Source organism: Paramormyrops kingsleyae, chromosome 23, assembly GCF_048594095.1.
Source record: "Paramormyrops kingsleyae isolate MSU_618 chromosome 23, PKINGS_0.4, whole genome shotgun sequence".
NCBI classification, from domain to species: Eukaryota; Metazoa; Chordata; class Actinopteri; order Osteoglossiformes; family Mormyridae; genus Paramormyrops; species Paramormyrops kingsleyae.
The window spans coordinates 16,380,537-16,403,912 of NC_132819.1; the positions used below are offsets into that span (position 1 = coordinate 16,380,537).

The window sequence follows — 23,376 nt, forward strand, 5'->3', positions numbered from 1 at the left end:
GGGCCATGCTGCAAACCGCTGGCCGGCCTGCCGCTGTCAACAGGCCAGCTTTCAATCTAGGGGCGTCGCCGGGCTCCAGTACCTCCTCTTTTTCATTGGATGGGGAACCGGTTCTTGAGGCCCCAGAAGGAAAAGACAGGCCTTTTGCTGATGCTGTGAGGGACACGGAGAGTGGCAGGGCAGCCGGCGGGCGAAAGGGGCATTCAGGAGGATTCCTGGGTTCTTTTGTTGGACCCTCGTGGGCGGCACCTGCCCGTCTCTGCAAACCCCAGGCACGGTGATCCTTTGATGGGGGGGGGGGGGGGGGGGTGTGATGTCCAAAATGTTCTCAGCCTGGCTTTCTTCAAGGGGTGGCGTGAGACAGGCGCTGCCCAAACACAAGTGCTCCGCGTGACCTGGCATGAGTCAGCGGCCGGGCACCGTGGCACGCGAGGATGTCATCACATGCAGAGCCTCCCCCCCCCCCACACACACACCCTCCTCTCCTTCCCGTAATCTCCTCTCCGCGCCTGATAAGGGCCGCTGCTTCCCCAGCTGAAAGCCACTCTCACTCCCATATCCACGTAGTGAGAGCTGCTTTTACGGCACGCCGCCTGGCACAGATCGTCGACGGAAGCATCCAGAAGGGCCCGTGTGCGTACGGGACGGGAGTCTGAGAGCGGGGTTAATGTTACGGGCCACGCTCTGTCTCCTGGCCCCTGGGGGGCTGCCGATTACATCATTAAGGTCCATTCTCATCTCCTAGCTGCTCTACCCTGTGTTGTTGCTCAGCTGCTCTGATGAGGGGAAAATGATCTGTAAGTAATAGCATATGATACTTTCATGCCCCCCCCCCCCCCACACACACACAGTATAAAATTTGCTCTGCTAATATAGTATCTCTAAATAAAGATCACCCCCCCCCCCCAAGTACCCTACCGCCTTGAATTGTGGTGCTTGAGCATGCAGATCCAGCCCCCAGGAAACACTCCCCACGGAGAGCCTACTGTAGCTTTTTTTTTTTTTGTTTTTTTTTTTACTGCTGCCTTCTGATCTGTAATTATTTTAAGTTTTTTTTTAAGTAATAAAATTCTTAAAGAAACGTTCTTTGTCTCGCAGCCATCCTCCGCCTTTGATTCGTTTAACATCCGCCCTTTGACTGTAGCGGCGTGATGGATTATGTCGGGGTTGAAAGTCCGTTTTTGTTTCTGCTCAGAGACTGGGGCGGGGGGGGTAAGATATCCTGTGAGATAAGCTCCAGGGTGCCATTCGCTGCCTGCTATGGTTGCTCCGGCTTGAAGCGACTTGTGTCTTGGCCGCGCTCCATCGCAGCCTCCTCCGCGAGTGTTCCGTCTGCGCCGCTGAGTCGCCTGCTCTCTCTCTAGCTCACCCGCCTGCTGCCTCCCATCTCGGCATCATCGAGGCTCACGTCCCACCTGCCGCCATACAGGTACCCCAAAATTCTGGCTATACCGTACCCCCGTAAACGTCAAGGAGGACCCTGTCACTCCAAACCCTGTTTTGTGGAAGCCGGGTCATTTTTACCCATAATATCAATAAACGCATGCCGTTTTGCTTAGTCCTTCGCTCGTATTTGGGTGAAACCATGGAAACGGTGTTGCGGAAGGGCACTGAGGTTATTGTGGCTGATAGCCAGGCAGATGCAGGATTTGCCGAGCCATTAGCCGGTTAGCACTGCATGGCACGGTTAGCGGAGCGGCGACGGTAACAGATACTTTTCGCTTTATTTCTGTGCGACGTCGCCTTGCTTCCCCAGTGCAGTGGGTGTGATTCTCGTGTGTGTGTGTGTGTGTGTGTGTCCGTGTCCGTGTCCGTGTCCGTGTCCGTGTCCGTGTCCGTGTCCGTGTCCGTGTCCGTGTACGCGCGCGCACCGCTTTTGCACGGCTGCCTTCTGGGTACTCCGGTTTCCTCCAGCAGTCCAAAAGCACACTGTTTGGGTGAATTTTTATCTCTAAATTGCCCCGAGTGTGTGATTGAGTGTGTGCCCTGTGATCGACTGGGATGTCTTCCCTACGATAATCTCCAGACTTGATGTGGACTCATGCAGGATAAGCAGTTACTGAAAAATGGATGGAATGTTTTTCCTGGAGCCATATTTCTTTGTGTCTTTGTGGCAGCCTTTTGCCATTTTGATCCTAAATATCAGATTATTACCTTGTAACACGCTTGCTGTGATGTGGAGCGCGGATGGGAGGCGGGAGAGGCTCACCTTTACACCTACGAGGGAATCGTTACCGATCGATACGATTCGCTGTGGTATTTCGCTGTCACTGTGTATTGTGCCTGTTTATGGTACTGATGAACCTTCCCCACGCTAGCGAGCTTCTTGTGGGGGATGTTTGAAAGCGAGTATGATATTTATGCAGGTCTCTCATGCTACATGGCGCATCCAGCAGTGCACAAGAACCTAACCATGCATCGGCAATGACCTGAATCAGAAAATAACATATTTTTCTCCAGCAACAATATGCAACAATCTCTAAGGGGTGCGACTGATAGGGAATACGGTACAAATATATGCAAACACAACCACCCTAAGAGGAGGTCTGTAAGCTCTTCTAGGCTTGGAATATATTTTAATGTACACACACACACACTTGTATAAAGTATATGTTCTGTAATTTCTGCTGAATGTTTGTCAGCAGGATTCGCAGATGTTCATTTTCAGGGCGACCTCATCCCCCCGGTGGATTTGGAAAGGCTGCGTCCCGGAGAGGAGCTTAGAATAAATCGGGTGGGATCTCGGGTGCCGTCTTATCAGGCACTCGGCAAAAAAAAAAAAAAGCCGTGAGCAGCACTTCAATTCGACAAGGTGCTTAATTCTCAGGCTGTTATGAGGAAGCGGCTTTTTGCCGAGTCCCGTGGAGTCAGACCCGGGGGGTAGCCAGACCCGGGCGGGTAGCCAGACCCGGGCGGGAGCCTGGCCGCACGCCGACACGGTGGAAGTTCTGACTTCCCTGTGTGAGTTCGCGTGTCAGCGTCGCCGTCGCCCACCTTTGATCTGCTCGTCGTTTGGGGGCCGGCTCGCCGGAGGCTAAGCGCGAGTTATGCCTGCGATCCATGTGTGACATTAATGGTGACAGAAATCAAAGCAGAAGTCATCACAGACAATGAGAAGGTTGGAGACTAACCCTGGGGAATCTGAGTGGCAGCTTTGCCCCCCCCCCCCCCCCCCCCCCCCCCTAACAGGCAGTCACACCTCAGTGCAAGGTAATCGTCTTCCTGGCTCACACTGTGAGCAGAGACTCCTCAGGGATGCCCCCCCCCAACCCGACCCTGTCTGTGTCTTTATGCCAGGCTCAGTGGGAGTCCGCCTCCCCTCCCCCCCACATTCCCACCACCCTGAATGCTCCGTCGCTATTTGCAGGCCCGCATTGCTTGAACGCACTCTGTCTCGCTCCCATCCTGCGTCTGTGTCCCCATGGGGTGGTTTTTCCCCCGCAGCTCCTTCTCCCCGGTGAACCACCTCCTCCGCAGCCGCGGTCGTAACGCTGTTCCTCCATGTGCCGCTTTGAGGGCCTCGCAGCCTGTCACCCGGCCTTGTCTGTGCCTCGCCCCGTCCTGTGAACACTGCCACTTTTGTTTCCCTTTGTATGCTCCGCTAGTGCCCCATCAGCAGCCCCCCCCCCCAATGAAAGCGGCTGTCAGTCACCCAGGGCCTGTCTTCTAGCCCATCTTGGTCCCACGCTCACACTACATGACCGTGGTGGAGTCTGTCCCGTCCTGGAGCAGCAAATCCCAACCGGGACGCAGGTCCACACGCTGATGACGGGTCACCTTCATCTTTCTGACTGCCCCATGCTCTACAGCAGGGTTATCTAACTCATGGTCCTCGAGGTCCGAGCACTGCTGGTTTTCCAGCCTTCCTTTACCTGTCAGTCAGGTGCGAAGCCTCTGACCAATCAGAATCAGTAATTATTAAACAACTACCTGGGAGAACTGAAAACACGGCTTGGATTTGGAATCGAGGTCCAGAGTTGAAGAACCCTGATCTACAGGAAGGGAAGATCTGGAAGTATCAGACTATCATACTGTTGTAATTATTGCGCAAACTTACTGTGCAAGTTTTGAGCAAAGCCCTTAACCTCCCAGTATGCCCCCGGGTGCCACATAAATAGCCTGACCTGCACTCAGACTTAAAAGCGTTGCCATGAACTGTATATTTGTGTGTATATACATCTGAAAGGAGAGCATGATGGGATATGTGAAAAGAAGCATACAGACGGTAAATAAAGCATCATTTAATTTCACTTAATCCTGAAGTCTCGGAATACACCCCCTGACCTCACCCCTTCTGGTGAGAAGCCTGGCCTCACTTCCAACAGTATGGGCAATCTCAGGTGTGTTGCTCATTTGAGTTTTGTTGAGGCATGTCCCCCCAACCCCCCCCCCCCCCCCCGTCATGCACCATTTTAATAGTTAAAGGGTCATAGAAGACAATCTAAAGGGTGAAGGCAGATAAATAATGAATGAAAGGTAGCAGAATGGCAACGTTTATGCTGAGTGCTCTCTGCTCGGAGTGCTGCCTTGCCGTCGTGTCAGGAGGCCAGCATTTTACATCCTCTGTCACGTGCCTTTCCGGCCCGTTTTCTGAACAATGCGAAGAACCGGCGGCGAGGTGCTGCCTTGTTGACTGAGGTTACCTGAGCGACTTGGAAATTGCTGGGAAGCTGCATTTCTCAAAGCCCGCAAAGACTATCTTCTTTTGCCAAACCCTTGGTATTCTGAGAGCCGGTAAATAGTATGGAGACTCTCCTCGCCACTCTTCCTTGGCTCAGTATCACCTTCTGTGATGCCGACACTGTATCGATGCATCATGCATGCTGCGGTCTTAAACCGAGCCGGACTCTCAGCTCTCGGCGCCGAGGGTGACGCTGGGGACACAGAGAGGCGCCAAATGAGATCGGCACGTTTCTGAAAAGGCTCATAAGTCCCTGAGTGATGCTGTGGGGTCTCTGTAGTTTCTCAGTGGTGTCTTGTGGATTCATGTGTATTAGACATACTGTGGAGTATATGTGTGTCTCTCTGCCTGCCTGTCTGCCTCGGCCTCTGTCTCTCTGCCTGCCTGTCTGCCTCGGCCTCTGTCTCTCTGCCTGCCTGTCTGCCTCGGCCTTTGTCTCTCTACCTGCCTGTCTGCCTCGGCCTCTGTCTCTCTGCCTGCCTGTCTGCCTCGGCCTTTGTCTCTCTACCTGCCTGTCTGCCTCGGCCTCTGTCTACCTGCCTGCTAGACTGCCCCACTCAGATGGTCTGCCTGTCTTTCTGTCTAATCTGTTAGTGCTCTCATTTCCAAAACAGAGTAAATGCAAAGAAACACTCCAATCAAAACTCAGATCTCCTGTCCTCTCCCCAATGTGCCCAACTGGCTTTATTTTAATGCTTACAAAGTGATTACTCCAGTTAGCTGGGTGTCATTATGGGACACATCTGTATAACCTGAGCAGGTCGCTTACCGGAATCACTCTTTAGCTCTGTCCGGCTCACAGAACCTAAAAGGGATTTATAGACCAAGACAAAATGCTTTTCCATTGAAAGGCTTTATGTTAATTAAGTGTGTGTGTGGACAATGATTTATTTTTCTGTTTTTAGTAAATATACAGCATCAACACAAGTGAATGTATGTATAGTTTCCTTATACCTTTGTCTTGCAGATATTGTAAGCCGTCCTTGCCTCAGTCTGATCCATTCTGCCTCTCTCCTTAGTGCTCGGTCGCTGAAGTACTGCCATTAGTGAAGTGTTGGGACGATAATGGTGTTATCCTCCTGTAATATTATTTTTTCATGGTAACTTTTAGGCCAGCTCCGACTAAAATTCTTCCGAGACGAATCGTGCATCGCGTGATTCCTCCTGTCCGGTCCTGCCGTTGTCAGACGCACGCTTTCAGCGAGGGAACTGCTTCCTTCCGCTCAGATATTTTAAATGTCCCCTTTGTTTTCGTATCTATTTGTTGCTGTGGCTGGACCAGAGATTTAAAAAACAGTCCTGATCCTGTACACATTGCATATCTGCCGTTGCTTAGCGCCACATTAATCTCCAGAAAGGGGAAATAACTCATTGTTTTTTCCTTTGTCCTTTCAGGTCGTTGTTTTGTTAATCACAGATTGTGTGACATCATTGACTTCTGAAGAAAGCCAGTGCCCCAAAAATAGTTCAAAAAACAAATAAATAAATAGCTAAGCTAGTTGGAGAGGAATGGGGACTGTGCCTTAGATTTATCTTGGCAGGAACCATCTGAGTTGTTTCATTATGGAAAACGAATTGGAAGAGGAATGGAAAAACATTATTGGTGTGAAATTGAAATACAAATTCAAAATCCTGTTTAATTCAGCTGCTGGGATTGGCTTTACATATCGTCCGGCACTTTTCTCACAGATGTCAACATTACCTTCCTCAGCCAGGTGGGAACGTGCTGTTTCTGGCCTCCATCGCAGCTGGACTCGTCTCAGACAAAAAAATATGGCTGTCCTTATTTTCCATTTGGGTGAGCTTAACAAAGCCTTTTTCATATGTTGGGGTTTAAGTAAACAGGCTTGTGTTCTGGTCCCAGATGAGGAGCGGCCTGCCCTTGCAGGTGTATCCCTCGATGACGGAATAAACTGTATTTCGTGCTTAAAAAATGGTGAATATGCTGAGAATCATTGAGGAGACCTGTTTTTTTTGTTTGTTTTAACTCTGGTGTGCAGAAACTGGACATCTCCGTAAGTGACCCTCCTCGCTTCTCCTGGAGGAGGTGTTGCACGCTCGCCTCCTCGTCACACTCTCTCATTTCATGTCCGCTCACTTATTTTAATTTGGTAGCTGAGAAACTCCATGATTATCGACCCGGAGCAATCTGAGGCAGAGCGGAGCGGCTGTTTTCAGGGTTATGCTGCAACGGAGCGTTGCAAACGAGCCTCTCACGGCCAGCGTGCCTCGTTTGTGGCAGACGTTAGCAGTCGAGCGTTGACTCAAAGCGATGACCTATTTGGCTCCTTGCAGAGAGGCAGAGCGGAGCTTGTTTAGCCCAGGGCTTCGTAACCGAGTGGCCGTTCCAGATGTACAGTGCCTGGTTTCCCTTATTAAGCCTGGTTGTGTGTTGCAGATACCGGCAGTGAAATCTCCCCCTTCCCCTACAGTAAACAAAAGTGCATTTAAAAAAAAAAAAAAATCTTTTGTTTTTACTACCAAGAAAGTTTTTAACGGCAGAAGTTACCAATGAAAACTGGCAGAGGGTTGGTCTGATGTCCAGAAAATCTGAAGCGGGGAGTTTAATTCTTATGCCGTAATTAGATAAACTCACTCCTGGCCGTTCCCGAACCCGTGTGCGATGGGTAGGACTTCACCGAGCAGCCGTCATGGTTTTGTGGACGTCCTTTACTGCTTCCTTGGCAAATGGGCGTTGAGGCCTGTTAATTTGTTGTTGGAACTTAAAGCCCTCCTGATGAATGCATCATTTATTTTTATTATTTAGCCCCAGTTCCCAGAGCCTGAACCATCTCTCACCCCGCACAGCTCCGCCTTCACACCTTTAGACACGGAGTAGTTCATGGTCGCATCACTCCCAGCAAAGGCCTCTGGGAGTTACCGTATTCATCAGTGTATGAGTGACCTTAATCACGTGTACAGATGCCTAGAAAAAATGTCGTCATACTGCATTGCACACTGGTGTTAAAATATGAAAATGAAGCAGTTTGCCGTTTGCTTCCTATTATGTCTGATCACAGCCAGAGACTTCTTTAGACAGGGATGAGCGACATGTGATGGAAGACATCAGTCTGTCTTTGCTGAGGAGGAAACATGCAGATATTATCTTCCGCTTCTGTACGGCGGCGATCGGTACACCTCTCTACATGATTAAGGGGCCGGCATGACATAAATTTTTTTCTGCAGGGTGGCTAAGGAAATATTTAAGTTGTGCATGGAAACATTTTGCTTGCCAGTAACTGTGGTCCAGGGGAAGATGGAGCACGCAGATGTGAGGTGATGAGAAGTGTTTCTTGCCAGCAGCTGGATGGATTTCCTACCCTGCTGCATCAGCAGCGTTCTGGCCTGGAGATGCTGGAAAGGCTCCAGTGCCGTGTCTGGGCCATTACTGATGTTCTGTCCATCTAATACTGGACTCTGGCAAGCTGGCGCTGCTCGGCAAAGCTACCCTGGGGCTAATGAGGGTCTAACACTGTCTGGTGAGAAAATGCGGGAAATGTAAGGAATCATATAACATTGTTTTGGTGGGTAAAGTGTCTTGCTCATGGGCCTAACAGGGATGTGACAGATGGGATTTGAACCAACAACCTTCCGATCACAGCCACCAAGACCTAACCCATTGAGCTACCTACTTATCACTTTGTGTCATTATTTCACCACCGGCAGAGCAGGTATGAATCACGTGAGCTGTCAAATAGGGGACTTAAAGTGGAACCTCTCCCAGGTCCAGTGAAAATGCCTTTTCAGCCCCCGGCGACCGGCTTTCCCAGTGTCCCGCCGAGGGCCTTTCTGTGCAAGTCGTCCAGACGTGCTGTAATTAGGCCCACGTTCACCTGCGGCCACCCCAGCAAGGAATGCGATGGGGCTGCGGATACGGCCTTTAACCCCCCCCCCCCATATTGTAGAGTGGCGCTGCATTCCTGAGGAGCTGTGGGAGTGTGGGTGGGCGGTGCCCCCTCCGCCTGGCACCGTGGGTCCCCCACCCCGTGTACGATGACTCTCTCTTTCATCTTGTCCCTCCAAGGCTCCGGGCTGGAATCCCTTTGGCTCACAGTCACGCTCTCCGGCAGACGCAAACGCGGCGTGACGGATTAAAAGAAGGGCCCCCTTTGGTCAACTTTGACAACAAGCGACCGAAGAAAAACAGCCTTGCGATCTGAAACGTAAACTAACGTTTGGGGGGAGGGCCGTAGCGTTTTATGAATGTGTGTTAGCACATGTGTGAGAGTGCACATCTTCAGCCATCTGTGGCCCCATGAGCTCGGTCAGCTGGGGGCTCAGTCACATCCTCCAGGAACAATGAGGCCTGTTCCAGCAGCATGCTGCTCTCACGCTCCTGGGGAGGTCCTGCAAGCTCAGTTTGTGCTTAGCTTTCGAAAAACACAGCTAGCGCTAAATCTCGGCTAGCTCTGCGGAAAATCGGTCTTGTATCAGTGTAAATGGCGTAGCTAGTTGGCACGGCTAAGCGTTTTTTGTGTGTCATCCTTAAAGAAGTTGTAGTATTTTACACTATAACCAGAGATGCACATATCTGATACGCAAAAATGCATTTGGCATATGAAGCGATACGCGTGGGAATTTCTTGGTATGAGTGCAAATACACAAAGTATGTACGCAGTTGCGCTCTTACGACATTACTGTGCATTTTAACCTTTACGCTGCAAATGAAGTACACATTAGCTGTACCAAGGTTAAAATGCATTGTAAGTTCTTGCCACAGTACCGCAAATGTGTATGTACTTCATGTGCATTTGTGTTTTTTATGCCAAGAAATTGGCACGTGTATCACTTTTTGCACCAAATGCATACTTGTGTGCAGTTCTGTATATACCTGACTATAATGGGCCGAATAGCATGGGGGTGTCCGGGACACTGCTGGAAACCCTAACCCTATTATTAGTGCATATATTGCTGAGATTGTCAGTTTAGAGGCTTCATAAGCAAATCACTGTAGGTGAAAGTCCCTGCTGTCCGCTTCTCCCTCAGTCCTTTTGGGTCGTCCTCCGATTGCTTGGGCTCCCTGCCGTAGCGGAGAAGCAGGCCGGTCTCCCTGTGAGAGAGCGCACGGATCGGGCGAGGTCTGAGAGAGCAGCGTGACGGAGCCGTGATTTGCGGCTTCCCAGTCGTCCGTGCGTGTTGCTAGGATACCTCCTACTCTTCCGCTTCCATTGCCGATCCCGCCCCTATTCTCTGACGCTCTTAGCTCTAATTGGTCCTTGAGAAGTTCTGCGGCCGGTGAGGCTCTTCCCTTCGCTTGATTTAATGCGTTTTCCCCTCGTCCCTGTCTTCCTTGTCCCATTGAGTTTCGGATTAATGTAGCGGGAGTGTGAATAGGCCCTCTGAAATGAGCCTCTTTAATTGGGCTTGGGCTGTAAAGCTTGATACCAGACGATATTTTCCCGCTGTCTGGGGGAGGGGCCACCGGGGTGTCGGCCAGACTGACGTTATGCAGATTTCTAATTGACACGATGGCGGTGATGCAGCTCCATGCGTCTCGCGACCGCAGGCCGCGTCTGTCGCCGCATTTATTCAAATGAGGCCTAATTACCGGAGTCGCCGGAGAGCCCCGGCCGCGGCCACCTGACCCAGCCACGCGCTGGCTGATCCGCAGCCTGTTTTTAGAAACCTCCAGAGCGCAGTCTGTCTGCTTTTGTTTTTTTTTTTTTGTTTTTTTTTAGCCCGCCCCCCTCCCCACAAACCCCCAGGGAGCCAGGCTCTGGGGACAGAGCTGAGGAGCGATGCAGCCTGCCTCCCAGCTGGGGCAACTGCGCAGCGGGACCTGGAGCAGCTGTTCCTGCTGTGGGCCTCACATGTTCTCACATCTCACATAGGGTTTAATGTCCCCAGGACAGGAAGTGTATTATGCCCCCCCCCCCCCCCCCCCCCAGGATATTCCCACACCAGCTTTCCACAGCAAAGATGCTGCTGCATAATTCTTCTCTGGGTCAGGATTTCTGTCCTGCACTTTACAAAAAACATTAGAGTCCATTCGAAGCTTTCCTGTAGTTCACCATCTTTCATTTGCCAAAGCTGGGGAAGTTTATGATATGGATTTCAAACTCGCCCCCCCCCTTGTCTGGGAAACATCAAAGTAACACTGACCCGGGGCTGCTTCCTCAAGGGCGGTCCAACATCAGGGGCGCTGTCCTGGCCCGGCCCAGTTCCATGTGCCAGAGTCGGACTCGGGGATGCCGGCTGTGGGTCGCCCTCATCTCCGCGATGGTACGGGGCCAAATGAAGCCTCATGGAGCGATGCATTATGGTCCGGACTTCCAAAGCTGTCAGTAGTGCTGCTGACACCACTGGGCTCACGCCCTGTCAATGGCGGCAGCCGTCACATAAACCCCTATGCAAAGGTTATTATACACAGCCTGCATGTTACGGATCATTTAATAGCATTATACTCCGTTATTCTAGTCATAATCTCATAATTTGGCTCCTTTCTTCTACTGGTAGTGCTGTCTTTTCAGAATTACCTAGTATTCGCCGTTGATTCAGTGCTTCATGCCAGTATTCACAATAATGCTCATCATACGTAATACTTAACGGTTAGAGCCTTGGCTTAGTAGTTATTTATTTATTACGTAAAATGGCATGGATTCCTTTAGATGTTTTGGTTGCTGGAGCAAATCCAGAGAAGATTCGAAATGCATTTGCTCATGGCTGTCCTTCATTTGGTGTTTCGAGGGCCAGAGAGACACCGCCCCCTGCAGGCCGGGTCCAGCTACTGCCCGCGCTGACTTAACATGGTCAATGGCAGTATGAGGACGCAGCGGGAAGCAGAGCCACGCTCATTATATATTAATTTTATTATTTGCATAGCGTTTGCCATGGATTTCTCTCATATCTTTGTGTTGGTTCCTCACGTCGAGATGAACCGTGGCATCTGTCGCGCGGAGCTGGGGGAGTAAATGAGTGTCTGCAAATAAAAGGCTAAATTAGATGCTCAGACATCTCACTGGGGAGAGCAGCGAGGGCTCCGGAGATCTGGTTTTAACGTTATTAGCACTTTTTTTTAAAAAAAATTTTTAATTTAATTTTTTGCTCTGTTAGCATATGTAGCGTTAGCACGCAGGTCTCTCATCTACTCCTCCCAGTATGATGGCGTGACTGGTCTAATCTCTATCCGGCGACCACTCTGGTGCACTTTGGATTCCCGGGAAGGGTCGAACGAGCCGTCCATCAGCCCGTATCGATTCCTGGCTGGTCCGGCCGGAGCAGGTTTGCTCCGGATTGCTGTCACGTCCCGGCCGCGTGCTGAGAATATTCCTCCTCCTGCTGATCTGACTCTTGCTCATTCCTGCGCTCGTGTTGACAGGAGCGATGGCCCGTCCGGCGCTACCATGCTCCAGCTCCGATCGATAGGTTTATTGTACTTGTAGAGCAGTGTGGTTCACTGTGGGTCTTTTATCAACCAGCGCCTTTGGGGGGGGGCAGCGTTCTGGGGTGTGTTACTGGGCATGGCTCACCCGACAAGGTCCATTTCCCAACCTTATTCCTGAAAGAGCGCCCTCTCTGGTCAGGGGACGGAATGACGCTTTGGCCTTACAGTGGGCCCCGAGATGTACGGTGACCAAAAGGCCATGCGATCTGAGTGTAAATGGCATGCGAGCCCAAGCCCCACTGCATTCTTCCTGTACATTTGTCCTGTGGGTTTGTGGATTTATTGCCGGTATATGGGAGAGGGAAATAATCATTCATGTACAAGTGGGCGGGTGGGCTGTATACGAGACACCTGCTTTTTTTATGTGGCCACTGGCCGCAGGTCCCAGCTCACAGATGCCTGAGGTCGGCGTCCTGGTGTCTGATGCGGGTTTGGGATCCTCCACCGAGGCGCAAGGGCTCGTCTCAGAGGATGACGGCTAATCTCAAGACATGGGGCCTAATTCTGTGCTGCTACCTGCCTTTCAGGGAGGAAACAGACCTACCCAGCGACATTGGGGATGAGCGGGTCATTGTCAGAGGTCTGCATCACAAACACACCTGCAGTCAAATTCTTTAATATGCCACTGAGATCCCGTTTCCCTGTTTGGTTCATCATTCAACGGCGAGGTTGGCTCTGCTGTGGTTCTTCTTGTGGACATCTGTGTGACTTGCGGTTCCTGTTTGGGTCGCGGTTTCCTGCTTTCACTTAAGTTTTAGTGAAATATGTAAGCCGTCATGCTGTATTCCTAACTAAATAATTGATATGCATGGATCGATGCCTTTTTTTCCCCACTAAGAAGCTAAAAGTAAGTACCTTAGTTACCCTGGCAGGTGGGTATGACCACAATTGAATGCTGAGAGCTGATCGTTTTGCATACCTGATTATTCAAAACTGTACATTTTTACGACCAATAAGCACGTGAAAGTAAGGTTAGGGTCGTGCACCATTTCACAGGGGACCACTTTGTTTTCTATGTTCATTAGTACATTTAGCTAAAATCCCAGTCAGCAGCGGGTTAGTGGTTTGATTGGAATATGCATGTGTGAACTAATTAGTGACATATATATTTAACTGCACCTGTTTAATTACCTATACCTTAATTATCGTGTTCACATTTTCCAGGGGTGTGAGTAATCATTTAGCCATGTATGTTTTAGTGATTTACGATCAGTTTGTTTCCCCTGTTAAGCGAAACCGCATTTTCTGCACCAGGGAACCCACAGGCTGTATGGCCATGCGGCCGCGTCTAGGACGGCGCCTGCCTTGCCCAGCGCTGCCCGCTACATGCCCGTCTCGTGCCCTTTAATCCGCCAATGCAGCCTGAAGGGGTGTTTTATCTCGTGATGTTAATAGGATGTAATGTGAACTTGGTAATTACCCGCGAACGGGAGAATGAATTTGCCGATGAGCGTGATTGGGGAGGGGAGGGGTGAGGAAGGGGTGAATGCAGACCCAGGATGTAATCCAGTAACAAAAAGTGATGATGACGACGAGGATGGTGATGCGAATAATAATAATGATGATGATGATGATGAGGTCACTGATATGGCCTTGACATGTCTGTGGGTCCTTGAGTGAGGCCCTTGTCCCCCCAGCCCCCTGCGTGCTGCTACGGGTGGCTGCCCTTCACGGCCAGCTTACACTCACCTACAGAGAGCAAGTTGGGGGAGGTGTACAGAGAATTTTCCCATGGGGATCAATAAAGTATCTAATTATTATTATTATTACCACTATTATTAATGTCTGACACAGTGCTGGCTTTCTTCCCTGTGAGCCGTTGGTGGGATCCCTCCCCCCATTAGCAGAAAAGCTGTTTTTTCTTCCTTTTTTTAAAAAAAAAAAAAGAAAAACACTCGAGTCATTTTTTTTTTTTATTCCTCAAAAGTACAAAAAGCTTGTAATTAAGCCACTCCAAATGGAAGCATTTATCTGCTGTTGCCGTGGCGACCGCTGAAGGCTGCCTGGGGGTCTGGTCTGGCAGAGCAGGGTCACCAGATTGAATCGAACCCGCAACACAAACACGTTTCTCACAGGTTCTCCCTCAATGTGCCCTGCGAGGTGAAAGTTCCCCCTTTCATCGCTCTCCTCTCATTCGGCTCAGTGATTAGCCTTCATTTCCTGCATATTAGCTGTGTGCTCACCGTGGTCTGACTTCAAGCCCGGCACTCGTAACCCGAATCCGGAGTGGGAGACGAGGCTCGCCGCAGCTGGGGGCCTTTCATTTAGCCCGCCCCTCCCCCACACACACCCCCCACCCCAAACTCTCCCTCATTTTCTGTAATTGTGGATGAAATGTACTTTTTGGGTAATGATCGAGAGCCTTTCTGTCAGCACAGGCCTGTCCCATTACGGCGTAATGGCGGCTTACGATCGGCACATACGGAGGCGCAGGGTTTCCGTGGGAGAATGAAGCCGCCACCAAAACTGCCGGCTGGCCCCTGTCTGCTCGTCACGCTTTATTATGCCGACGACAGCTTTGTACGCGAGAGTGACTGTCGGAACGGCTCGTCACCATGCAGAAGGGGGCTTGTAAACGAGCAGGTGAGCTCATGGGACTGGACCCCGTCCGCCTGACCCCTGTGGAGTCCGCCAAACCCGCCCGGCCTGCCGCTTCTGCCTCGGCGATTCTCAGCTGGTTCTCGTTCATTTCAAGGGCAGCGGGAGGAATCTGCTCTTAAAAGAAGTGGTTGGGGGGGGGGAGGGATTTATGGAATAATTATCGCTCTGTCCTCAGGCTCACTCTCTTTATGGCGTCCTCTGGCTAACAGCAGCATCCCGAAGGCTGAGGCAGCTTTAATTGTGCTTCAGTGCTGATGCCAATTAGTCTGGCTTTTCCTTTATTTTTCACCGCTGGGGAGAACCTTGTGTGCTGTATTTTAAGCTATTTTGTGATGAGGAGCAGCTAGTAATACAGAAATGGGGCGAGCAGAACACTTGACATTTGAGGAATGGCTTATTTTAGACTTGGGCGATGTCACCCTGTGCGTTTCCTTGTTGGCCACCTTCTCTTGGTGCCGTCCCATGTTTGCCATGGTCAGCGGCCGTCTGCGGAGACCTGATACCCAAGGCCTTATGGGGGGGGGGCTCTTCTTACAGACTAGTCCAAAATTATCCAAGGAATATGGCGACGACGAGAGAAATTCGATCTTCCTTGATCTGTGCCAGTTGGGCCGCTCTGAGTTTCCTGGAGAGACACGGCGCCGTTTGGAAGCTGGCGTTCCTAGGATGGGGGGTGTCAGTCGTGTTGGCGCCCAGCCTTTGCCGCGTGGTGAAAGCGCGAGGAATGCTGCGGGAGGCTTTTCGTTACCTACGGCCCCCGAGTACCCCCCCCCCCTCCCCACCCAGGATCGCCCAGCGACGCTGGACTGAAGAGACACTTTCAGCTCCTGGATCCTCTTCGTTAATAGGCTCCACCGCCCCTCCCAATCTACAGCTAGTCGTTTGACACTCGCCTGTCATTTTCTCTGCATTCCTCCCGTAAATCTCTCTCTGTCTCTGTAGAAACGTCACGCTTGCCTGGTAAAAGATGAGCTTGAGGCTGAAGTGGTGATGTGACGGATTGGGCCGAAACCATGTCTTGGCACCGCGCCGCCATCGGGTTTCCGGAAACGGGCATGAGAGAATACAGACGCCAGGCTGGGTATCAGCAGCTTATCTGGGGTCTGGATGGATGAAAAGCTTCTAGAAGGTGCCCCAGCAATCCTGCCTTTGGGATACCCAGTAGCCGAATTATCCCGAGGGTCATCAGACAGCTGGAACCGGGGCCTAACAGATTTACACACTCCTGCCCCCCCCCCCCCCCCCCATGCCCGGGTCAGGGAGTAACAGGTCGAGGACTGTCTAGGCCACACCTCCTGAGCCCTCAAAGAGAAATGCACCTGATGTCTGGTTATTTATCACCCTGGGGGGGGGGAATTAGGAATTCCAAGCAGCTCCTTAATCCAAGTGCTGACTGAGGCCTGGGATGGGGTCGCCGGGTTCAGCACCAGAGGCCCCAGGCGTGTGCTTACACGACAGGCCGCATGCCTTGGCTGGCGCCCGTTTCTTTTTTTTTTTTGCCTGGGGAAACATTTTGGGCCGTATTTACTTAAAATGGATGTCGCTGATAAGGGCCGGTCGGAGGCCAACACATCAGCGGCTGTTCAGTCACTGGCATGAATGACATTTGGTCAGTAAGGAGCGGCAGGGTTGCTCAAGAGACATTACAAGCCACGTGAATGTAAACTCTGCCGCGGGAAGCTTTCCGGCGTGGCGTGGCGTGGCGTGGCGTGGCGTGGCGTGGCGTGGCGTGGCGTGGCGTGGCGTGGCGTGGCGTGGCGTGGCGTAGCGTGGCGTAGCGTGGAGCGGCGCAGCACGGCTGCCCCCGAATGCGTCAGGCTAGTGAGAGGAGGCAGCTGCTGGGGGCTGTGGCTAACTGTTAGCAGCGGCTAAGTGCTAGCTGGTACATCACTCTGGCTTGGGTAGCCTTTTCAATTTCCCACAATGCCGAGCAGGTTGGGGATTCTGAGGGACACTGGGTACAATCCTGGTCTGACCGAAGTTTGTGTTTATTATTATTATTGAATAATTTTGGTGCAGTTTTAGGCCCTATAAAATAAGTATTACCCTTGATAAAATGATTTGTGGCCAACAAATCTTTTCTTTCATTCAGTAATGAAATAATCAGTCACTGGGCAGTTGAGTTAATGTGTTATTATACTAACTGGTAAAAGTCATTGAGGAGTTTGTACTGCGCTGCAAATTCAACTTTACTTTTTTCCACCTCTTAAAATAAAAAAGAGAGATTCTACGAGCTCAGTTGCTTTTGTGGTTTAGGAATTAAGTTTCACTTCAATCTTCGGAGGAGAAGTGACACTTAATTGGGAGCAGGACATGGAGGCCTGTGTCCTGGTCTGACAGGGACATATCTCACAGCTCTGTACCTGCCAGAGGAGAATATTCCCCTCAGCACTGGCTGCGTGATGACTGTCACGGGGGGGGCGGGGGGGATGGCATTTTGGGCAGGGTTCATTAACCTTGAAATACCTCCCCAGGGGTGACTTTGACCAGCTTCCCAAGAAAACCACACATTCACAGCCCAGTGTCTGTGGTTAATAATTGTTTTTGCCTTATCGAGGCCGGTCTCTCAGCCTTACGTGGAATCTGATCTTTGACCCGTCCTGCAGCGCCTCCCAGAGGGAATTGCGTGGAGGGATTTCAGGCGTTGGCGGGTTATTGGTGGTGGCTGGGGGGTGGGGGGGGGGGGGTTTAAGGGGGGGTGTGTGTGTCTGTGTGTTTAAGTGATGGATGCTCCCTATGGAGGCAGTATTTAATAATGCGTGTTTAGAAGCTGTCAGTATGGCTTGTAATATACATGCCCATGTGCTCGTGCATATGCTAGGCGTGTTAGCGGGTCACGTCCGTGGGTGTGTTTGTGGGGGTTTTTCCCCCCAGTACACGAGGTCCCATCTGCAGGTGGCTGCCCCCCCCCCCCCCCCCCGGTGGGCTGTGCCAGCGCGTGACACAGCTGTGGCTGTCTCTGAAATGCTAATGCGCCTTTATTCCGTCCCCACGTCCGTCCTTCCGTCCCGTTGCCGTGCACCCAGGTTCTGCAGACGCCCGCTCCGTACCCCTACACCCCTTGGCAGAGCCCCCAGATCCCCCTTTGACCTCTGGCTCTTTCTGTCATACCCACTGACTTTGCCCCCCCCCCCCCTCTTGTCGCTCCAGGTATGACTACAGGGAGCTGCTACACAACGCCACCTTCTGCCTGGTGCCGCGCGGGCGGCGCCTCGGATCCTTCCGCTTCCTGGAGGCCCTGCAGGTGAGGAGGCCCCGCCTCTAACTCCCCCCCCCCCCCCCCCCCAGCCGGGCCACGATGGTGGCAGTGGGCGGATTTACGGGCTGCCGTGCTCCCCATCTGTTCCTAACAACAGCAGCTGGTGTGACGCTTGTGATATTTTTCAATTGGAATAATTTACATTTTAGTCTTTAATCTTGCAGGCGCTCATTACCGGGCATTTTATTTGTAGATATGCTCATAATTCCTCCACGCATAAACACTTCTGTACTGTGGATTGATATGTGTCAGGTATAACACCCTACATACCGACGGTGAGATTTTTCACTCGTTTCAAAACTTTCAGGTGTGAAATTGTCCGCACTCTGCATTTGATTGTGGTGGTATCCTTATTAGGAGAATTTCTCTGGAATAAGTTTTGATGCTGATTGATGTTTGCTGCAGGTGTAAGAAAAGTCTTTTTTTATTTGCAAAATTCCAAGCAGTTCTTTTGTCTAAAAAAGGAAGAGGAACCGCTGAAAAGGCATTTTTAACACTTGCTTTCTTTCAAGTAGAAACACACAGACACCTTGAGTTCTAGCAGACGGCTACAGTCACATTGCCGCTTCTGCTTTTCTCTGCAGATGCACCCCAGATGAAAATATTCTCTCCTTCTCTATGTTTATCTCTCCTGTTCTTCCACATGTGCGCAAAGTCACGCTCACAGACAGAATAATTCATTTGCTAGCTTGTCGGGAATCGCCTCCCTGGCTGACTGATCGAATCGCAGCTGGTTGTGGGTCTCCTGATGCCACTCTGGGGGTGTGGGAGTCTTGCCCTTTTTTTCCCCTTCAGAGGTCTGCTTTTCTGGCCTGAAAGATTAGCACCCATCGCCCCCCAGGGAGACCGTCCTCGTGACCGGTCGTGATGGGAGCCCACTCAGAGCGCCTCCTCTGACCCAATAAGGCACTATGGATTTGGGGGTGTGGTCCCACCCCCCGAGCGGGACTGCGCCTGATTCCCAAGTTAAAAGCCAGCTCTGGAGGAGAGCAGAGTCAGTGAGAGAATTCGCGTTAGATGTGAAGAACAAAGCTGCCAGTTTCATATCTCTTCCAGGCCTACAGCCACTGACTGACAGCGACACAATCAGCCTTGCACTTGTGCCGGCTCGCAGATCCGTGCCTCATTTCCCGTGCTGTGAGCTCGGCGGTTGTGAGCTCGTTACCGGCCTTGTGATTAGGAGACACCCCCCCCCAATCTGTTTACAGGGGGACTTGACTCTGGTGGCGCCCTGCTGATCCCGTGAGTGACAGGGGCTTTTCTGATATGCAGTCTCTGTACCTGCCAGCCCTTGCTGACTCAGCGGCCCAGATTCGCATAAACGAACGTCTCTCATGAAAGCCATATTTAGAAGCCGCTGTTATTTGTTTAATTCCCCCGGATTGTCGTCTCGAAACTTCCTGACGACTTGCCTTATTTGCACTACGGAACCGAAATAGGAATCTACACCCCCACTCCAAAAGAGATTCAGCTCGTGTGCTAAGATTTCCGTGGTCCTGGGCAGGCAGGGCTGGGCTGTACCCCCGGTATGACAGGCTGGCCCCTCCGGGACTCCCCTCCCCCCCCTGGAGCACCCCCCCAGGGATCCCAATGTCTCTGGCTCTGCCCCTGCTTCTCCCCCCTACCTCCCCTCCACCTGTTGTGTGGTGTGGCGTTAGTTCCGCCCCGTCACCTGACGTGGGGACTCCGCTCGCTGTCCTCAGGCCGCCTGCGTTCCCGTGATGCTGAGTAACGGCTGGGAGCTGCCCTTCTCCGAGATCATCGACTGGAACACGGCGGCCGTCATCGGGGACGAGAGGCTGCTGCTGCAGGTATTGTGTGTGTGTGTGTGTGTCTGTCTGTCTGTCTGTTTGTCTGTCTGTCTGTCTGTCTGTCTGTCTGTCTGTCTGTCTGTCTGTGTAATTCTTTTGTAATAAACCATTATCAAAACACTAATAACCAAGATGATAATGATATGTGGCATGAAGACGCCTGCTAGTGCTGAGAGGCTTTTCATATCGTATTAATAACGATGATGATGCATTTTATTCATGTAGTGATGTCATTTAGCAAAGGCATGGATGTGTTACCTGGTTATATGCCTTCCCACTTCGCCCCCCCCTCCCCCCCCCCCCCAGCCTTTGGTGGAGTGCCCCATCACATCCTGGGAAGCGCTCTGCTGTTACGCTTTCCGGTTCCCCGCGTGAACCGCCGGCCAAGTGCACGTTTCAATCAGAGCCGCTTGACGGCGGGCCCCTGGTCGTGGCCCCCTGGCCGCTTCCCCTCTAAAAATAAAGTGCCACTATCCTGACCCGGCTTGGTGGGCCCACCTCTGCCTACAGCCTGTTTCCCCTCTGCCCCTGGTGGGACAATGATTGATGACGGTGCCAAATGGGCCGCGAATAGCGTCTGTCACATCCGGCACTGATACGAGACCTAAAAATGTCACACAAAACAGACCACTTCCCTAAAAGTACACCCCCCCCCCCTTCAGTTTTTTAGCTCACTTTCTGACCCCTGCATAGATGTAATTTAAGCACTATGCCATTCCTGCCTTATTCTTCCTACATGGGATGTTCCACTTGGTTTTGAGGATCGACCCCCCCTTCAGTGGTGGGAAATGATGGCGGGTCCGGGGCCCGGCTTGGGTTTCCAGCTGCGCCGAGTTTGTATCCCCAACCCGTATCAGAAACATGGCTCCCTGTGGGCGGGGAACAGCACATTGGTGTGAGAATGGAGCAATTCCAGCGATCTTGGGAAGACGGCAGGTCACCCCAGCTACCCTCCCCAGCACGGACACCAGTCTGACCTTCCGTCTCCCGTCCTGTGGGTTGTTAATCACATGCTAATGCTCCTTTCCCCAGGCCAGCTGCAGATGACCTGATTATTCTTGCTGTCTTGTCGTTCCCAGATCCCATCCACGGCCCGGTCCATCCATCAGGACAAAATCCTAGCACTTAGACAGCAAACACAGTTCCTGTGGGAGGCCTATTTTTCTTCTGTGGAGAAGATTGTATTGACCACTCTGGAGGTAAATAAATAATGGATGGTCCCAGATAACTCCATCTGGCCTGGCCGAGCACACACGAGTAATGGCAGAATTTGATCCCGTCGTCCTGGTGCGTTTCGTATCCACTTTCCCCACATGCCTGTAGTTGCTCATTTGGGAGAAATGAAAATCCCTCCCCTTCCACATAGGGGGGGGTGTGTTCCTGGAATATGTGGCGTTCCTGAATGAGGTGCATCCCTACGCCACTAGGTTGGGTTGCCTTCATCTCTGCCTGAGGGGTGGGGGAACGAGGCCAGCCTGGAGGTTCTGGTCAATACATGGGAACCGACTGTCGCCGTCTATACTTGGCGCCCACGCCGCTCCCCGACCCTGGGATCATTACAGCAGACCAGGAGCTTTTGTCCATATTGCTTTCGGCAAAGGCGTCTTAATTAGAAAGCAGCCCATCGTACTAAACACACCTGAGGGGCCACTTAGGCATTCCACGGACAGCCTTGCCGCGGGAACCCAGGCAGCCATGTTTGATGAGCCAACTTTTTAAATGAACTTCTAAACTTTGTGGTTCGTGTCTCCCACCTCATCAGCAAAACATAGTGATCCCTAGTGAATATCTGTGGGATGGCTCGAAATGTCTGTGCCAGAATTAAATATAAAAACACGGCCCACCTCGAAAAAAAGTACTATTTTTTTGGTTTATTATGACTGAATACAAATTAAATGCGACTGCATGTTCAGACTGGGTTATGTTGACCTTTTTTCTTTCTCACTATATGCTAATTAATCATCCATTAGCTAAGTATTAATGCCTGATTTAAATGTAGCTAAAAATTACACCATTTTTTTTCTGCCCTTCTGTTTTTGAAAGGCAGCTCTGCTTTTGATCAGAGCCAGTCGGGCCCATGCTGTCCACTCGCAGTTACCACAGCTATCGATTAGCCAGTGCTAACTAAACGTGCTTGTTTTCGCAGTTACCAAGTGAACGTGTATGAGAAATTGATAGGAAAGGGTGGTACCCCGCTGATTAAGCCAGCGTGAGGTACTGTGGGTAACAGCCCCCCCCCTCCCCCCTGCCCCCTGCCCCAGCGAAGCAGAGGGAGCAGCCCAACATATGTAAAGCGTGTCAGCACCATAGTCATGTTTAATTCACGTGCCAGGCCGTGGGGGGTATGGAGACGCCTGTAAGCAGATGTAATATTGGTGGTGTGATGGGGGGTAGGTCACATTGTTATCCCTCTCTGGGGCCCTGAAGGCAGCCCATTGGCTCTCTGGCAGCATGTGATCTCTCCAGACCGAGGCAGTTAGCCAATCAGTATACTTTGAAGGCTTTGAAGAGCCTTTACCTTACATTCCCCTCCTTCCTCATCTGCGTCTGGGTGATTGTGGCCGGAGAGTCCGGATTGCGTAGGACATCGCCCCCAGCATCCAGCTGGCTGAGAAATTGCCCGTTACTGAGGAGAAGGATGATGCTCTTTCAGCGAGTGCCCCTTCATTAAGCGGAGAAAGGAGCACGTGTAAATGTGACCGCTGCTTATCGATCTACCCCCGCGAGTGTAAGGGAGGCTGTCTGATTGGCGGCAGTCTGACAGCTTTCTGGCATTTTTCACTCAGTGTGTGACAAGTTGTGGCCTGAGTTTTAATGGTGGCCCTGTGCCCTGTTGTAATGACGGCTCTCTTTTGTGATTCTCCCTGCCATCATGTGTCACGGTGCCGTTAATTCATTCCGAATTGCGCTCGTCGCTGTCCCACGCTCCTCTCGGCCCCCTTCACTCAGAGGTGGATAGCTCAGGTCCAGAAAAAATTCATATTGTGGTTTTGTTTCAGCCAAGCAGCTCTGTGAGTATGACTCTTTATATTCTGGACCTGAACTGGGACGCCTGCCCCACGCACTCATCGCCGGTCCCTGCCTCCCCTCCCCACAGATCGTCCAGGACCGCGTGTTCCAGCACTGGTCCCGCAGCACCCTGATGTGGAACAGCCACCCTGGGGGGCTCTTCGCGCTCCCGCAGTACTCCGTCTACCTGGGGGACTTCCCCTTCTACTACGCTGCGCTCGGTGAGTGACCCCCTCCCCCGTTCCAACGTCGCCAGCGTCCGTAACTAAATCTCTGCATCACGGGGTTCGCTAACAGATCAAGCTGCTTGTTACTTTATTATCCTGCATCTGCTAAGTAGCTGTCGCTCGCTAATCTAATGGATAACTGAGCTCCCTTAACTAATAGAAAAATGAATGTAATTATGCAACGGGATGCATGTAAATGGCCCCCCTTATTCAAATGGCCAACATGTCATTTGCGTGATCTCATTTGATTAATTGAAGGAATCTGCCCACCTGGAGAGTGACATCATTTAGTGGTAAAGCCTGACCAGCTGATCAGTCATGTGACCATATTTAAAAATATCCCAAAGGATGCCGGTTAATTGGACAAAAGTCAAAGATGGCGACCTTGCGGTCCGTGGTTGTGC

General features: G+C 51.5%; 1 protein-coding gene across 1 annotated transcript in view; it reads left to right on the top strand.

Annotated features, from left to right (window-relative positions):
- Nucleotides 1-23,376, top strand: part of ext1b (exostosin glycosyltransferase 1b) — a 61,998-nt gene that overhangs the window by 29,067 nt on the left and 9,555 nt on the right. The window contains exons 2-5 of the mRNA XM_072705383.1: nt 17,817-17,910; nt 19,629-19,736; nt 20,816-20,935; nt 22,834-22,966. Of these exons, the coding sequence (XP_072561484.1) occupies nt 17,817-17,910; nt 19,629-19,736; nt 20,816-20,935; nt 22,834-22,966 (455 nt within the window). The remainder of the gene's footprint in view (nt 1-17,816; nt 17,911-19,628; nt 19,737-20,815; nt 20,936-22,833; nt 22,967-23,376) is intronic.